This window comes from Colius striatus, chromosome 3, assembly GCF_028858725.1.
Source record: "Colius striatus isolate bColStr4 chromosome 3, bColStr4.1.hap1, whole genome shotgun sequence".
Taxonomy (NCBI): Eukaryota; Metazoa; Chordata; class Aves; order Coliiformes; family Coliidae; genus Colius; species Colius striatus.
Window position 1 is genome coordinate 10,142,873 of NC_084761.1, and position 16,370 is coordinate 10,159,242.

The window sequence follows — 16,370 nt, forward strand, 5'->3', positions numbered from 1 at the left end:
TCCTTCCTTAGAGGTCTTCAAGACCTGGTTGGACACATTCCTCTGCGCTCTGATTTAGGTTGACCTGCTTCTGCAGGGGGGTTGGACTAGATGATCTTTAAGGGTCCCTTCCAACTCCTACTATTCTATGATTCTATTAAAAGATGAGAAACTAAAGTGCAGAGATGAAGGACTGCAATTGTCATTCACTCCCAGCCAATAGCTCCTCTTTGTGAAATATGTGCATAATTTGTATGAATGAAGCTCTCAAGTTCCTTTAATCCTCAGCTGATACTGAATGCCTGAGTGTAGTAACTATGACTTCAAGTGAGTGGAAGAAGAGGCTTGCAGGAAAGATGCTGTATGTGCACCGTGGTACCTTGGTTCCTGGTCTTGACTCTACCATAGACTGTGTGACTGTGACAGGATGCTTGGGTCAAGAAGTATGCCTGAGTGTGGTGGCCTTAACAATGTAAAAGCCACAGTGAGCACTTTTGAATATGTGGACTGTGTGCATTGCCTCGAATACGAGAGTTAGTTAATAACTACCTGTCTCACAATGGCAAGGTGAGGTATAGAGTGAAGTGCACAGAGAGGAATCTAGAAATCTACAAGTTTTAATGCTATATGGGAGGAAAGATGCAAGAAAAATAAGAGTTGTGATGGTTTCCACTTTAGGAATGTGTTTGGACAGAGGTAGGAGGTAAGGCAGGATACAGAAATGCCTGAATGGTAGAAATCTTCAGTCCTTTGCTGAAATGGCATTTCTTCAAGTTGTGCAGTAGTTCCTTTATGCTTTGCTCTCTGGGTATAGACCCTTTGCAGTGTACCCACAAAGTACAAAGCCAAGACTCACGTAAGAATTTTTTAGGGGATTTGTTGCAGTGAGCTGTTTCAAAATGACTGCTTTTCATGTATGGAATTCCTCCAATAACCTAAGAAGCACGTGACTCTTCCCCTAGACCCTTGTTAAACAGACAGATCTTTGCAATTGTTCAGTTTCTTTCATTGGGAAAGTTTTCACAGCTGGAGGATTCACATGGACTTTGATCTGAAGGCAGTATTCCATTAGTCATTGTTTATCTTCCTTCCATCCTTAGGTGGACATAGTACAGACCTGTATCATCGAAATGAAGAACAGACCCAGCAAGCCTCTCTTTCATCTGGAACATTACATTGAGGGCAAATACATCAAATACAACTCCAATTCTGGGTTTGTGCGAGACGACAACATTCGTCTCACTCCGCAAGTGAGGTTTTGTTTAGTGCTTTCCGTAGAGTCGACTGCAGGGAATTTCTTGGCTCTATCCAGAGGTCTTGCTTTACTGCCAAGAAAGGGAACCACAGGCTTGCCAGTACAATGCCAAATTAATTTCTCTTTTTGCAGTATGTCTGCCCCTTATTTGGGGCCTGCTCTTTCAAGCACCGAATGCTACTTCATTGGATTTCAATGTCTGTTGGTTTTTAGTTGAGTGAATGTAGTTAATAGCCTTTGGAAACCTTGAGCCTTTTGAGTCTAATTACAATTGCAGGCATCAACTTGTTTCAAATTAAGGTGGGAAAAGAGGCCTCTCATATACTATGTACTAAATAGTCTTCTGGTGCCTCATGTGATGTACAAAAGGAGGTGGCAAATATCCAACTCCATATATAAACAAAAAATCTAGTCAATTTGCATATTGAATCTGGGGTCTTTTCAGCTACAGCCTTTAAATAGGTGAATCTGAGGTTGCTTACAGAAATACCAGTACAGATTTCAAGTGTTTCTTGGCTCTTTAAAATGTTGTTGAAAGATGCAAGGTGGTCAGCAAAGGAAAAGAGTGTTTTACTAGGGTTTGAGGGATTGGTTCTTTTCATTTTTTCCCCACTTTTTAAAAGCTATTGGGCATGATGCTTAACATAAACAGAGGGTTTATATTCTGGGATGTCTTTTGTACACTGAATCAGTGCTGTGTTTTCACAGGTTGGGAACAAAATGTTCCATGAGATTTGCTACGGTGAAAATGTTTGTCTGTCACCATCAGTCACCTCCCCCAGCCCTGGCAGTACTTTTTTGGAGGCCTTCCCAGAAGATTCCTCATGTCTCAGCTTATTGCCAAAGAGAAGGGCTTTTTATACCTGATTCTTGAAATGCTGCATTTAAAGTGTAAATGTGGGAGAGCTGTGCCTGTTGGCAGAGAAAGCAGTGTCCCCAGGCTGCAGAACTTGGAGATCCACAAGTGCAGCCAGGTTGCTTATGCTGGAGTTGTTCTCCACTGGTTTCAGAGCCCTCTGTTGTTCCCTCTGCCAGGCAGCTCCCCACTTTCTTAAGTTCAGACTTGCCCATTTATAAGAGGTGAATATGTGTTGCTGTTCTCAGTAGGTGGAGGGAGAGTTTTCTCAGACATCTCCTATGGTTCTTCCCAGGCCTTCAGTCACTTCACCTTTGAGCGCTCAGGACACCAGCTCATTATTGTTGATATCCAGGGAGTTGGAGATCTTTACACGGACCCTCAGATCCATACAGAGAGTGGTACAGATTTTGGAGATGGCAACCTAGGTAAAAATCAATGATCCTGTTTCACATACTAATAGATGCTTACTTTCTCTTCCCAGCTGCCTGCTGTGTAGCCACTACACTCCTGAATGAGCAGGCACATTTCTGAGAGTCTTGCAAACAGCTGGGGAAGTTCTATTGTAAGGGGGCCCTGAACAGGCAGTTGGCAAAGCAAGGGCAGATTTAAAATGAGAACTGATCTTGGCTCATGTCCTAGCCTGCTCTTAAACCAAACAAGTAATGAAATCAAGTAGCTTCCTACAGAACCATTGTCACGGCCTTTCATTTCCTTGCCACCTTGCAGGAATGGATACAGCTGGATATGAAGAGATAAGCCTTGCATATTTTTAAAGCTCCAAATGTCTGTACATGAAGTTGTTCATAGGACACAACAAGTTGTGTAAGCAAGAACAATTAATTTATTATTACATCTTGTGCATACATAGCTTTTGAAGATTTTGCAGACTTCCTTTCACACTTTGTTGCAGACAGAGCAAAAAGCCCCTACAGGTGAAATAGAATGGAAGTAGGTTGAGCTGTGTGTGCTACAAAGCACTTTTTCTCCTCCTTTTTCTTTGAATTTTCTAAAAATGCTTTTGGACTCCTATGTTTTAGTAAGTAAACTGTCATATGGACTTGGAGTAAACCTTTTTTTTTTGTCTCTTATTTGTTTAATGCCTTAGGTGTTCGAGGTATGGCCTTGTTCTTTCATTCTCATTTCTGCAATAAGATCTGCAAGAGCATGGGGCTTGCACCATTTGATCTTTCATCCAAAGAGAAAGATGCCTTGGATTGTAATAAAAAATTACTTGTAAGTGCTTGATGGGAAAACTGTGACTAAGCAGTATGGCTGGTTAATTTTAAAAGCCCTGTAAATAAAATTGAAATATACTGTTTAGACATCAGTCATTAATGTTGTGGTTTGAAATACAGCAATTTAATGCTGACGTATCCATACTTGTCTCTGAATGAGTGCTGTAGCTTTAGTTAACGGGGAGTATTGTAACTCATGTATATCTTTGAATGCTTGAATCTCATCTTTATCTGATCTCAGTTTCTGAGATATTAGGGAGAATGGGACTTGAAAGGCTGTGAATGAAATTTAGTCCTAAATAGAACTCTTTCGGGCTGTAACAACGCCAGGACTTGATATTTTGTTGGTGTGTAGAACTTTTCAAAGCAAATACTTACACATGTGCATATTTATACCCCCTCTTTTGCAGAGGACTCCTAGTAAACATCCATGTTGGCTTATATAGCATGCTTAGAATACAGAGAAGCATTATTCATGGGACTTTCTTGTTAATTTGCCAAGGAATCAGCTCAAACAATTCTCCGTGGTACAGAGGAAAAATGTGGCAGCAGCCGGGTGAGAACAGTGTCTGGCAGTCGGCCTCCTCTGCTCTTCCGCCTGTCTGAAAACTCTGGAGATGAAAGCATGAGCGATGTAGCATTTGATTCTCTGCCCTGCTCTCCTTCCTCAGCAACCCCTCACAGCCAAAAGATCGACATCCTTAGTGAGTGAACCTCATACATCAATTCCAGGGGCGGGGGTCCTGACCATTTGATGGTGACTTGTTTTATTTTGTCAGTTTTAAACACAACATGTTGTATTCAGTCCAAAATACTTGTCTCTAAAGTTTCTCTTTGAGCAGAAATAAAACCAAAAGTACTTCTATGTAGTTAACTTAATCTACAGATGCAGTAAAAATGCAGTAAAATGATGATATCTAGAGCTTTCTCCTCCTTAAAATAAGAGGCAAATGTTTTTCTTCCTAGATTGGCCTGTGTTCAATGAAGTAGATAACTTGGTTCACAAAGACTATGATCAGCTTGATAACCAAAGGGTGAGTATCTTTCCAACAGAAAATCAGACTGCAGTTCCTTAATGAATGTGTCTTTAAAGGGCTGCCTGAAGGCTTTGTTCAGTAAAAGCAGATAAAGGTTTTCTGCCTGCTTTCATTGCTGGAGGTCATGTTACCTGGGTGCATTTGCTGTTTTTCGTGAAGGAAGAACATTTTGAAGTGTGTGTCTGTTCCCCTGTCCACATGTTGTGTCTTTGGCACTTGTGCCAACTGCTGTGGTGTGAAAGCTACACAGAATCCCCATTGATGAGGTCTCTGATGAGGTGCTGCGGGATATTAGAGAACCTCGCCTGAGGAGACTGCTATGAGTTTGCAGTGGGAATTTTCCAACACTAGGGCCTCAGGACCAGGGGCTGCCAGTTACTGACAGCTTTATCTTTTAACTGACTACCTTTGAAGACTGAAAGTGGCCTTTTGCTTTGATCCAGGATGAATCCTTGATCATATATGTTTTTTCAAAATGTGTCAAAGAGAGAAGACAACTTGGACAATGCCTTCTGGGTCATTAAGTCCTCTTCTGCCTGTCAGAGGTAGAAGATTGCACAACATGCAATCATTATCATCCAGTATATCCATCCAACATAACTCCATTGAACGAGCAGAAGGCTTTCTCAATGGGAAATGTCAAGTTGATATCCTTACAAAGGGTGGGGCTAATTGTGTTTGTTTGTTTTTGTTGTTCTTCTGTAGGATTTTGAAAATGGTGGAGACAGTGGATATCCCAGTGAAAAGAGAAGTGAGCTAGAAGATCTGGATCACAAAGAAAGGGTAAGAACCTGACTCATATTCTTTCAGTATGTTTCTTTTCATATTGTGATATCACTGAGAGAAAAGGATCCAGTGGAAACTATTGTGATCATTATCACTATTAATTTTGCTGGATAGGAACAGTCTAGAGGGATAACTGGCTCACATCAGTTGCTGCAAATTAAATGACACAAATCTTTCCATTAATGTAGGGCCATTCAAACAACAACCGAAGACATGAGTCTGATGAAGACAGTTTGGGAAGCTCTGCAAGAGTAAGTAAAGCAGAAATGTTCGTACATGATGAGTTTGCCACTCTGCTTGTCCTTTGTTACACACACATGCCATGTAACTTCACATCACTAAATCACATGTCAAGTTTCCTTTCTTTTCAGCTACGGAATACTTAGCACTGTGTGTTGTTGCCTTTTTTGTTATGTCTTGATTTTCCAGTTAGAGAAGTATTGTTATAAACCAATTGTCACTTCTATAACTGATTCCTGACAGACATTACTGGTTATGTAGGGTATGTCACTTAAAAAATCTTAATTCTTTGGCTATTTTTTTCTGCTTCCTTAGATTAGGTTTTGGTTTTGCACTTTATTTTTGGAATTATCCCATACATGGTTGGATAATCTTTTCTTAAAAACATGTAGAGTTTGAAATACGTGGTAGGAGCTCTCTCCACTGTGTATCTGAGCTAGGGAAGAGCAAACCTGCATGTATGGTTTTACAAAATGTAGCTTCTGTGGTAATTAGTTTCTGTGTCTATAAAATTAAATAACTCCGTTCTTCAAGGAAAGAACAAACGTAGCTTTGACAGCACTGAATAATTGAATTGGATGTGCTTTTCAGGATTTCCTTGTAATAATTATATGTTGCTGTTTCAGGAAATTGAAACAGCTTTGACAGACTGAAGTGCTGTGCCAGTAGCCTTCCCTGTTGTTTCACCTGTATACCTGCAAAGACTGTAATTTTCATAGGATTGTTTTCCATCCACTCATTACGTTGAAAAGTTGTTTGTTCTCTTTGGACATCCTGAGAAACACCAATGCATGTATCTGCCTATCATCATCTGCATTGTTACTTTTCATTTTTCTAGAGTTGTAGAATGCAAGCAGCATTTAAAATGTTTTGAACTTAAATTCTGAGCAGAAAAGCATGAGGGTTTGTTCTTGGGGTTTTTTTTCTTGTGCTTGTGGTGTGACTATTCAGGTACTTTAACAAAAGTACCTTTTTTTCTGATTCATGACTTAAAGATAATGCTTTGCTTCACTGCTGCCATTTATGAAAGATATTTGATTCTAGATGATCTAGAATTAAAGGGCTGTTTCTTTAATAAAGAATAATAACCATTTATCCAGCTACTAATATGACTTTTTAAAGCTGTGTCTTAAATTACAGTATTTACTAATAGGCATAATATTAATGGATGGTTTTGACTTCTGTATGGTAACCTATATGAATAGTATGGAAATTTTATTTCAGGTCAGTGTGGAGAAATGGAATCTCTATAACTCTTCAAGAGTCCACATCCACAGACCATCCTCTGTTGCCCAAGAAATTCAGAGGCTCAATGCATTAGAAATTGAAAAGAAAATTGGGAAGTCAATCCTTGGGAAGGTAGGATGGGTCTAGTAATCCTCTTCTTTCCAACTGAAAAGACAGAAGTGTTGCCTTCCATGAGTCATTTGTGCAAGTGAAAGGAGATAACATATCTATAGCTCTCTGTTATCCAATCACATTTTATAAGGGACATCTAAGCTCAGGAAGCTATGAACACCATCTGCTTTTGGATTTGCAACATCTGGGTTGCTTTTGGAATGACCCTGCTGTTGGTTTATCTGCCTTTCCAGAGGCATCATGCAGAGAAAACCCACTGGGATAGATCTCATGTGCCTGACCCACATACCTTGCATATAGGCAAGATCAGGCTCCTGAAAAATGGTAGCATGGACCAACTCTTTTTAATTCAGACTATCACAGACAATCCAAATGTGAATTAAGTTTGAGTTTACATATGGGCTTAAGCCCACACTCCAAACACATGATGTGGATCTTCCTGAACATCCTGAGAGCCTCAGATGTTCTCAAACCTTTTGGTTTGAAAAGAAACTTGCCTTTCCCTTGGGAAGAGGAACTAAAAACACCCTCAAAACCCCATGGCATGTTTGGAATGAAATCCTGCCCCCACTGACAGTAAAGGCTTCAATGGTATGAAGATTTTACCCTGGATAACTTCTTGATTTTCCATATCTCAGGTTAGCTCTTTTCCTGCGAGTGTTCTTACTGTACATAAAAGTCCACGACCCATGGTCACTGCTGTTTGCCCTGCTGGCTGGTGTGTTAGGCAGTTGCAGGCTGGGTGCCTTTATAACTTCCCTCCTAAAAGTCTCCAGGGCCCTAGCAGATATTCTGGTATGTGCCCCTAAGACCTAGTGTGACAGCTTGCTTGGATATTGCCTAGGGCACAGTGATGTGGGAAGATGTTGCAGCTAATGTCTTGCTGAGTTAAGTCTTTTCTCTCTAGTAGTTAAGTTTATAAAGCTGTATGTGTCTAAGCTTACAGAACTGGAGAGGCAGCTGCATTGTGTATAATCATTGCTTTTTACCTGTTTAATTTGTTCAGGCACAAGTCAGGCTCCTAGTTAGTGTGTTATCAAACTAGTCCTCTGCTTGGTCACAGGGGTGCACAATTAGCTTTAAGTAGTCAACTCAGAGAGGTATTTTCATGCCTGAGAATGGGCACAGGGCTTTTGAAGAATCAGATCTATACTTGTGCCTTTTTCCTGTACAATTGTGTTGTAGGTTCATTTGGCCATGGTTCGCTATCACGAAGCTGGGCGTTTCTGTGAGAAAGACAAGGAATGGGATCAGGAGTCAGCCCTGTTTCACCTGGAGCATGCTGCAGACTGTGGGGAGCTGGAAGCCATCGTTGGGCTAGGGCTCATGTGCTCTCAGCTGCCACATCACATTCTTTCTGAGGTCACTCTGGAGGTAAACACAAAAGAAAAATGCCAAATGTGAAATTATGGTCCACTGTAAAAACAACATAAGAACAGCAGGAAATGGGAGACAAAGCAATGACCATAGTTAGGTGTTCTGTGGACTCTTCAGAGAAAATAGATAACTTTGTAATTAAGAACTTTGGCAAAGCAGAAAAAAACCTGCCTTGTTCTTAGATTTCCCAGCAAATTACTACATACCTTTGGGAAGGTTTTGAAGTGAGCTTTACTATTCAACTTCTTAGTTTCTTATGGCTGGGCCTGTTTCTCAGGCATGCAAAACACTTGCAGCCATTACTGGCTTGGAAAAGCTGCATTTAGTGTTAGAGGAAGGAAGAGATGTTTTTACTTACAAACTTGCATTTTAAAGCTTTTGATGTTTCACTAGGACACAAAGGAGAACAGAAATAAAGGATTTGATTACTTGCTGAGAGCAGCAGAAGCTGGAGACCGACCTTCCATGATTCTGGTAGCAAGAGCATATGACACGGGTGTAAATCTTGCTTCGGACAGGTACTTTACATGACTGAGTAACTTAACTTGGTGGGATTCCACAGCAGGGCAAGGGTGGAGAAGCACTTGCTCAATTTATTTTCACATAAAGAGCTGCTGTGAAGTATTATTTGGAGTTCAAACTTACACAGGTGCTGTTAAAGACAGGATTTATCAACATTGAAAAAAAAAAATGAGAGATCATTTCTGCTGTTGGCCTCCTGCATTTGTATTGGATCCACCTGCATTTTTGAGTTAAGCCCTCGTACTGAGGTTGCCCTGTGAGAGCCAAACTTTTCTCTGTTCTGAAGTTGATGATACAACTCCCCTTGACTGGGAGTCATATACTTGAATGTCCTGGGATCACTGGGAAAAAATGAACCGAAGTTCTTTTGGAGGCGTAATACTATATGAAAAGTGTTTACAACTGAGATGTCTCCTCCTCAGGGATGTTTTGAAAACACTTTTTTTTTTTAAGAAGTGGAGTTGTTTTTCTAATACAGCCATGAAAAGAAGCTGGAGAACAGGAGAGGGAGGTAAAGTCATGAAATGACTGTAGATGAGATGTAGTCAGATGAACAAAGTCTTTCACTGCAGCAGGAATGGAAACTTCACAGGAACTTAGTCTCAGTGCTGAGGATGTTACTTTTAATTAAGGATGATTTGAAGTTTTAAGAAGTTTTAACATGCTTTTACCTCAGTAAGTCTCCTGTCTTGATAGGAGGGATAGGAGCAGCATTGTGATTTAAGAACTAGATTGTGATTTGCCAACAGGCTACACAATATCCGGGTGTGATTGTTTTTTTAAATCATTTTTATTAGTTTTTAAAGGTGGACAAATGTTAATTTCCTTAAGTATCAAATATAACAGGTGATTATAGTTAATTTTCTGCTTTAATATTGTAGCATCTTAGTTATTGACAGGAGTTTTCTGCACTACATTGAAACTCCTGGCAATAGTGAAATTTAACATTAAACTTGTTGAAATGCACTGAGCATTCTCAATATGAAAATCACTGGGTTTAAAGTGTTTGTGAAATAGGACTCTCTAACTGATTTAGAATCAATCAAGTTGTATCTCCACAAATATAAATGCCAGATCAAAACTATACAACGGGTAATGAAGCTCAGATTCTGAAGTACAGCAAGATGCTTCAGTCTGGTGTTTTCTCTGTAATGACTTCATAAAGTGACCCCAGCCACGTTGTGGTGTAGGGATTGATGCTGCAGTGCAAAGTTAGTGAGCATCCATGAGAACATTTGCTTGCTTGGAGACAAACAAGCTAGTGCAACATTGAATTCTCAATCTCCAAGGCAAAGTGCATGTTTCCTAAGGCAGCCATCTTAAATGATTTTTAACTTCAGAGCCCAGGATTGGAAGGAGGCACTGTACTGGTACAATGCTGCACTGAACATGACCGACTATGATGAGGGAGGTGAATATGATGGCACTCAAGATGAGCCCCGGTATCTGCTCCTGGCCAGGGAAGCAGAGATGTTGATGACAGGAGGATTCCACTTGAGTAAGGATCCACAGAGATCAGGTAAGGCCTCATTTTATTTCTGTAGTCAATAATTTGCCTTCACTTTTCCCCTAGCATGTTGCCCAAAAATACATTTCCTTCTTCAGCAAAGACATAAAGAGGATCCATACCCTCAGATTTGTGAATGAAGCTGTAATGATGCTGGGTGATATGGGGCTGGAGACAGAGAAATAAGAGGTGGTACCCATGATGGGAAAGGGGGCAGTGCCAGATCCAGTCCTGTGACAGTGAGCCATTAGCAAGCAACCTTCACTCTGTGAGGCCACTGAACTACAGGTTGCTGCTTTTGAGTTACACCCATGATTCCCAGGCCCTACACAACGTAATCTTAGTTGTTGTGTAATTTACATGTCAGGCATTGTAAGTCTTACAGTCATCCTGGGGGATCTTACAGGCCAGTCATACTTCCAGTCCTTCCAAATACATTAAAGAGCCATCAGCAGCCAGCCAGGTAACTTTCAAGTTGAAGAGCAAAAAACCAAATTGCCAGCTTATTTAATTCTGCTGACACTATTAAAATACATATATACATAGACACATCCAACCCTGTAGTTCAGCTTCTGTTTCTCTTTTTGTCCTTTAATTGCTTCAGGATAAAAGAGATGTTTTTTCTTTACCCTGTTACTATAACTGATACTATTTCCTCCTCTAGGTGAGCTGTACACAGAAGCAGCAGAAGCAGCAATGGAAGCCATGAAGGGCAGACTGGCAAATCAGTACTACCAAAAAGCAGAAGAAGCTTGGGCAATGATGGAAGAATGACACCACAATTAAACAGTTCTTGTATATAATTTTTTTATATAGACTTGCTGCATTTGCAGCTAAAAAGATATATTTTTGTGTGGCAATATCAGTTTCTTTTTTTGTATTTTAGCTGTCTGATTTGAGGAGGGTGGAATCTAAATCTAAATGGTATGTAGGGTGCTATAGTGTACTTCTGCTAGTGTTCTAAAGTTGTAATACAGACACACTTGACCTTTTGTATTTTTTTAACTGTTGGAACTGAGGGGCCTATTTTTTTTAATGAACAATTGAGCAGATGTTTGTTTAGGTTTCACATGTCCTGTTTTTTACTCAGTAACTGATCAGTATGTTTACATTTTTCTTCTCCTCCCCACATAGAGAAAAACATTTTCCTAAATCCTCAGCATTTCTTCATAATTTTTGGGTGTGTCTCACCAAATTTGCATGTGAGTGTTAATTTCAATTAAGGCATGCAGCTAATCATTTTCATAGGTAGCCCCATTCTGTTACACTGGTGGTGTCGGGCACTTCTTTTACTCTTCTCAAATGAATTCCAGATGGAATCCTTAGAGTTCAGGAGGGAGGGGTAGGAAGATGCGTCAGATTGGCAGTGAGGCTGTTCAGAGTGGAATATGTTTTAGCAACATTGCATATTTTACCACTAGAAGATCACTCCTGTTTCTGATGAGGTGAGGCATCCAGCTACCTCTCTTTTTCACGTTTTGCACCATATAATAATCTCATTGTATAGAATTGTACTGATCTTGGATTTGTCCAATGATGTACAGTAGCAAGATCTGTAATATATGGGTAGCTTGAAGATATTTTTACAGTGACATCTCAATTCTCAGTGAATCTAGATCATCTCACTTAAGATGAGAATACATGTTCCACCATTTCCAGAGGGATGTCTGAAAAGGCTAGAGGATGTTGATTCACAGAAAATAATTTATCTGGTTTAAATAGTTTCTAAAATGGTGTTTTCTCTGCAGATGGTTTCAAACATCAGGTAGAGAAAATTGCTGGTTAAAAAATACTATCCTTAAAACACTTAAATTTAAGTCCTGTATGCATATTTGGAACCAGTAATGGGAGGGCAAACACATGGTGCTGGTTGAATTATCACTGCATAGAGATAAGTTTTTTCCAGACTCAATATTTTATTCCAAAGCTGCTGTGCCATCTATCAGATAGTACAGAAGCTGTTGCTGTTTCTCAGTCATGGTTAGTAGTTGTTTTGCAGGAGATGGAAATGGAAGCTTTTGCCTTTTTGGCCCTACAGTCTCCTGAGGATGTAAACTGATATAAATAAGGGGCAGCCCCTGGGAAGTGCTGAGTGACAACAGCAATCAGTTCTTCCTCTCATGTAAGAGTGCCCATCAGTGGGCTTCAAAGTTGTCCTCCCTATTTGCTGCCACTGTCTGAAACAACTACCACTGTCTGAAATACCCTGGTGGTTAAAGAAGTGAGATGGGAAGATTTTAATCCTTTAGAGGAGGGAAGGAAAAGTTATTACTGGATGTCATACTTCCAGGTGGGTGCTGTAACCACCAGGCAGTTGTAGCCATGAGCAGCCTTGCAACACATCTTGTTATATAATGCAGGGGCTGTGGGAAAGTAGTGATCATAGCCTTTTTATTTTGGGGTTTGGTTTTGTTTTGAGGGGGAAGCTTTTCACCCATTAATGGAGGGATGTCTAATTTCTAGAGCTCATAGGTATTAAGCTCAGTACTAAAAGAAACAAATTTTTGGACCTAGTATTTCTTGGACCTAATATGCCGAAAGAGAACTCGAGTTTGTAGGGTTGAAAGTCAGACGGATGTTTTAAGTACCTACCCAAATTTCTCTGCTAGGTGCTTAAAGCCTCTTCTGGATGTGGCCTTTTTGCTTTTGCAGTTCATAGCATTAAAATCCCAGCTCTTGATGAAAAGTGAATGTGCCCTTCACCTCTGAAGAGAGCTGAGTAGTCAGTGTTTTGGGCAGAAGCAGTACAAAACAGGCACTACAACAAATTCAGACAAGAGGATTTGTTTTCCTTGTAAGGTGTTGATCTTTGAGATTTTCCTTGAAGTATGTGTAACACCACCAACCATGTAGGGAGGAGAGGAGGTTGAATGTGCCCATCCAAAATGTGTACATATAGGATGTAGAATGTAATTATTGACACTTGGTGCAGTTTAATCTGTTAAATTTGGTAGTTGCTAAAGTTGCTGACAGTTCTCTGTAGATCTGGTATGTAAATGTGCACACAGCTCAGTGAAAAACTATTATGATTAATTCTTTGTTTGCAAATACTACTTTTCTAGTGATGTAGGCTACCTTCTAAGGTAGTGTCTTATTAGCTGTACAATAAATAGGACTGACAGTAACTTGAGAATGGAAATTGTCTCCAGAAATATCCACAACTTTATTACATTCTTTTGAAGAGAGAAACTATATTTGACAGACTTTTGGAATGATATTGCTATATGCTGTATTTTTAATCTATTCACAGTGAATTAATAAAAAATTGTATTTTTAAAAATGTGAAAATCAATCTGAGTCTCAGCCTGCCAGAACTCACCTGGGTTCAGTGTTTCTGGGTGGCACTGTGGGTGTTGCTCGGGTAAGGACAGCAAGATGGAAGCCTTTGTCTGTATGTCAGACATGCAAGTGCTGATGGCCTGCATCGCTTAGTCCTCTCATTCACTTTGGTTTCCTTCTGGCTGGTCAATAAAGTTGTTCTTTTTGTCACTCTGAGTAGAGTTTATGTCATTGCATGTGGGGATTTACTTTGGGGTTTTTTTCTTTATAAGTTGCCAGAGGTAAATCCTACAGGAAAGCTTCCAGAAATCCTCTATGTTGTTACTGTCTTTATTATTCCATCCCTGATTTTGTTCACTTTGAACAGTCATAGAATCATAGAATGGTAGGGGTTGGAAGAGACCTTTAGAGATCATCCAGTCCAACCCACTTGCAGAAGCAGGCTCACCTAGATCAGGTCGCACAGTAACGTGTCCAGGCAGGTTTTCAAGATCTCCAGAGAAGGAGACTCCACACCCTCCCTGGGCAGCTTGTTCCAGAGCTCCGTCCCCCAGAAGTAACTGGGAGGAAATAACTAGATGTGTACCAACAAAATCTGTTTTCCTTAAGAAAGCTAAAGGTTTGAGGTGCTGTTTTATTTATGTTCAATTACACGTGCAGTGTATGCTTTATTTACACAGGTATAATTTGTAATACTGATATAGTTTAAACAACATGGAATTGTTCTGCAGGACAGGCACTTTAACATAGTAGAATCTCCTAACAGGAAAGCCTCAGCAGGACCTCTTGACTTCACTCAAGTGTTGCTAAGGCTAAAAATGGTGAAATTAGACACATCATCTTGTACTTAGCTGCTGTCAGTGAGAGCTGGACTCTTTGGCAAGTCAGGATAACATCTGTTGGAAAGCACAGAGATGGCCGACACTTTAGGTTACAAAATATAAGTAAGAATGTTGGTTGTTAATTACTGAGCTATGGGACTGATTTGAATCTCACTCTCTTCACCACAGGTATAATTTCACTTCTGAGAAGTAGGGTGGCTGCTGTCAGACACAAGTCTAGTTTAGGTGAGCCAAATCAGGACTTCTCATCTGCTAAAAGGGAGGATTTCACTTGAACCTCAGGTTGGATTCAGGGTCAGTGCTTCTGGTGGTGAGTCAGTCTGTTTTCAGGTTTAAGTTCAGGGGCATCTCATGTGCCTCCCACTGCTGGGGAGCTGAAGACTTCATAGGCCCAGCTCATGGGTTTGTAATCATCATGCCTGGTCCCTAGTCTGGACATAACAATAGAAGTGTTGGGTCCTTGCTCTTCTCTGGCAAACTCCTGTGCCAGGAAAGAATTGTAACGAGGCTGGTAGCTTGTGTTATATTTAGAGTTCTGTAAGTTCATTCTTTTAATTTAGAAGAAGTCTTGTAATCATCATCTTACCTTGCACTGGTAAAATGAGAAATCTGGTGCCCCGACTGCCAGCCCTGAGGAGTGACCTGCACTCTTACCCCTCTAAGTGTCAGATATGGCTGATGTGAGGAATCTTGGCTACAAGGGCTTCCTTCAGGATACAGAAGTTTCTCTGTGGTCAGGCACACAAACATTTTGGGGACAGAGGCTGAGCTTGCTCTCAGCAGAGCAGAAAAGGGTGTTAGTACTTCTCACTGACTGGGCAAATGACCTGTGGTGCTGAGCAGCCATAGCAATGAGAAAAGCACTTTTAAGAGTTACTCCACACAACCTCCCACTCACCACATCTTCCTCCCTCCAAATGTGCAGTGCTGTGGACAATGCCCTGTGTCCACAGCTGCATAAACATGTACTTGGAGGGGGCTAAATCAGACTCTCTCTGAACTTTTGTCCTGAACTGATCACAGGTGATCTCCTGTTGGAAGCCAATTCAGACTTCCTGTCTTCTCCTCGTCTCCCTGAGCCTCTCTTGCCTTTCTGTAAAGCCAAGGCTGTGGGACAGGTGGCAAAGTTCAGCTGTGATGGCTGAGATTTGGCCAGAGTGGAGCATAAGGTCCCCGATTTACAAAAGCCAGTGCCTTCTGAAAAGGGGGGTGAAACTGCAGCAGTGCTGAAGGAGAAAGATCCCGTTCCTGCTTATATGTGTGCTGTTATTCTTCAGTACTTGTAGGCACGGAATGAAATGTGTAGCAAGACTGTGCAAAGCTGCAGCCTCTGGGCAGAATCCTGTGCAGGTCCCCTGGAAGAGAGCTGGCACTGCAGGGTGCTGCAGGCAGCAACGGGCTGTGGGGTGCCAGGGGAGGTGGGTGATCTGAGGCTGTTAGCAGCGCTCCAGCTGGTTTATTTTCTCCATTCTGTATAAATGGACTACCAGAACTTCAAATAAACTGCAGCAAGACTTTGTGGCCTTACCCTAGAGAAGCTGGGCTTTTCACCAAACACAACCTTTCAGCTCTAATTAAGAGATAAGAACATTAATTCTCCAAGAAAACTTACCAGCTTTTCAGGCAAAACGTGGACAGGGATGCCCAAGGGCACCTTCATGGGGTACCATGACAGTGTGCTACCCCTTTTCACAGAATCTGACTGCTGCTGCTACCGTGCCCTGCCATGCCGGTCCCTGTGCTGCAAGCGAAAACCAACCCCCAGCCACAGTCCGGTGACTTTTCCCTTTGCAAATGCAGTGAGCTGTGGCTTTGCAGCAGAAAGTTAACGCGAGGAGTTTTTAGAGCTGTTTCTCATCAGGCTTTCCGAGGGGTGCACGGGCGATGCCCCCACGTCCCGGCCGCAGCCCCTCCGCGGCCCCTCCGCGCTGTCCCCCGCGGGCGTCGCGCGGCGTGGGAGGTCGCGGTGCGCTGCCCCGTCCCACCTGCTCAAGCAAGCGGAGCTGCTCGGAGACGGAGATTAAACCCCACGCTGGCTTGTTTTGAAGCTGGGAGGGGTGTGTGGTGAGGGCAGCCGCAGGGACCGGGGCTGG

At 41.5% G+C, this 16,370-nt stretch overlaps 1 protein-coding gene across 4 annotated transcripts in view; it reads left to right on the forward strand.

Moving 5' to 3' along the window:
• The window catches only part of EEF2K (eukaryotic elongation factor 2 kinase), a 29,484-nt gene extending 15,848 nt beyond the window's left edge, over nucleotides 1-13,636 (forward strand). For all 4 annotated transcript variants that reach the window (XM_061993584.1, XM_061993583.1, XM_061993585.1 and 1 more), the window contains 12 exons: nucleotides 1,080-1,229; nucleotides 2,386-2,518; nucleotides 3,199-3,326; nucleotides 3,831-4,032; nucleotides 4,295-4,362; nucleotides 5,071-5,148; nucleotides 5,340-5,402; nucleotides 6,616-6,750; nucleotides 7,936-8,124; nucleotides 8,521-8,645; nucleotides 9,990-10,168; nucleotides 10,821-13,636. In XM_061993584.1, coding sequence (XP_061849568.1) covers nucleotides 1,080-1,229; nucleotides 2,386-2,518; nucleotides 3,199-3,326; nucleotides 3,831-4,032; nucleotides 4,295-4,362; nucleotides 5,071-5,148; nucleotides 5,340-5,402; nucleotides 6,616-6,750; nucleotides 7,936-8,124; nucleotides 8,521-8,645; nucleotides 9,990-10,168; nucleotides 10,821-10,930 — 1,560 coding nt within the window. In that variant the 3' untranslated portion in view covers nucleotides 10,931-13,636. The remainder of the gene's footprint in view (nucleotides 1-1,079; nucleotides 1,230-2,385; nucleotides 2,519-3,198; nucleotides 3,327-3,830; nucleotides 4,033-4,294; nucleotides 4,363-5,070; nucleotides 5,149-5,339; nucleotides 5,403-6,615; nucleotides 6,751-7,935; nucleotides 8,125-8,520; nucleotides 8,646-9,989; nucleotides 10,169-10,820) is intronic.
• The last annotated feature ends 2,734 nt before the right edge of the window (nucleotides 13,637-16,370 follow it).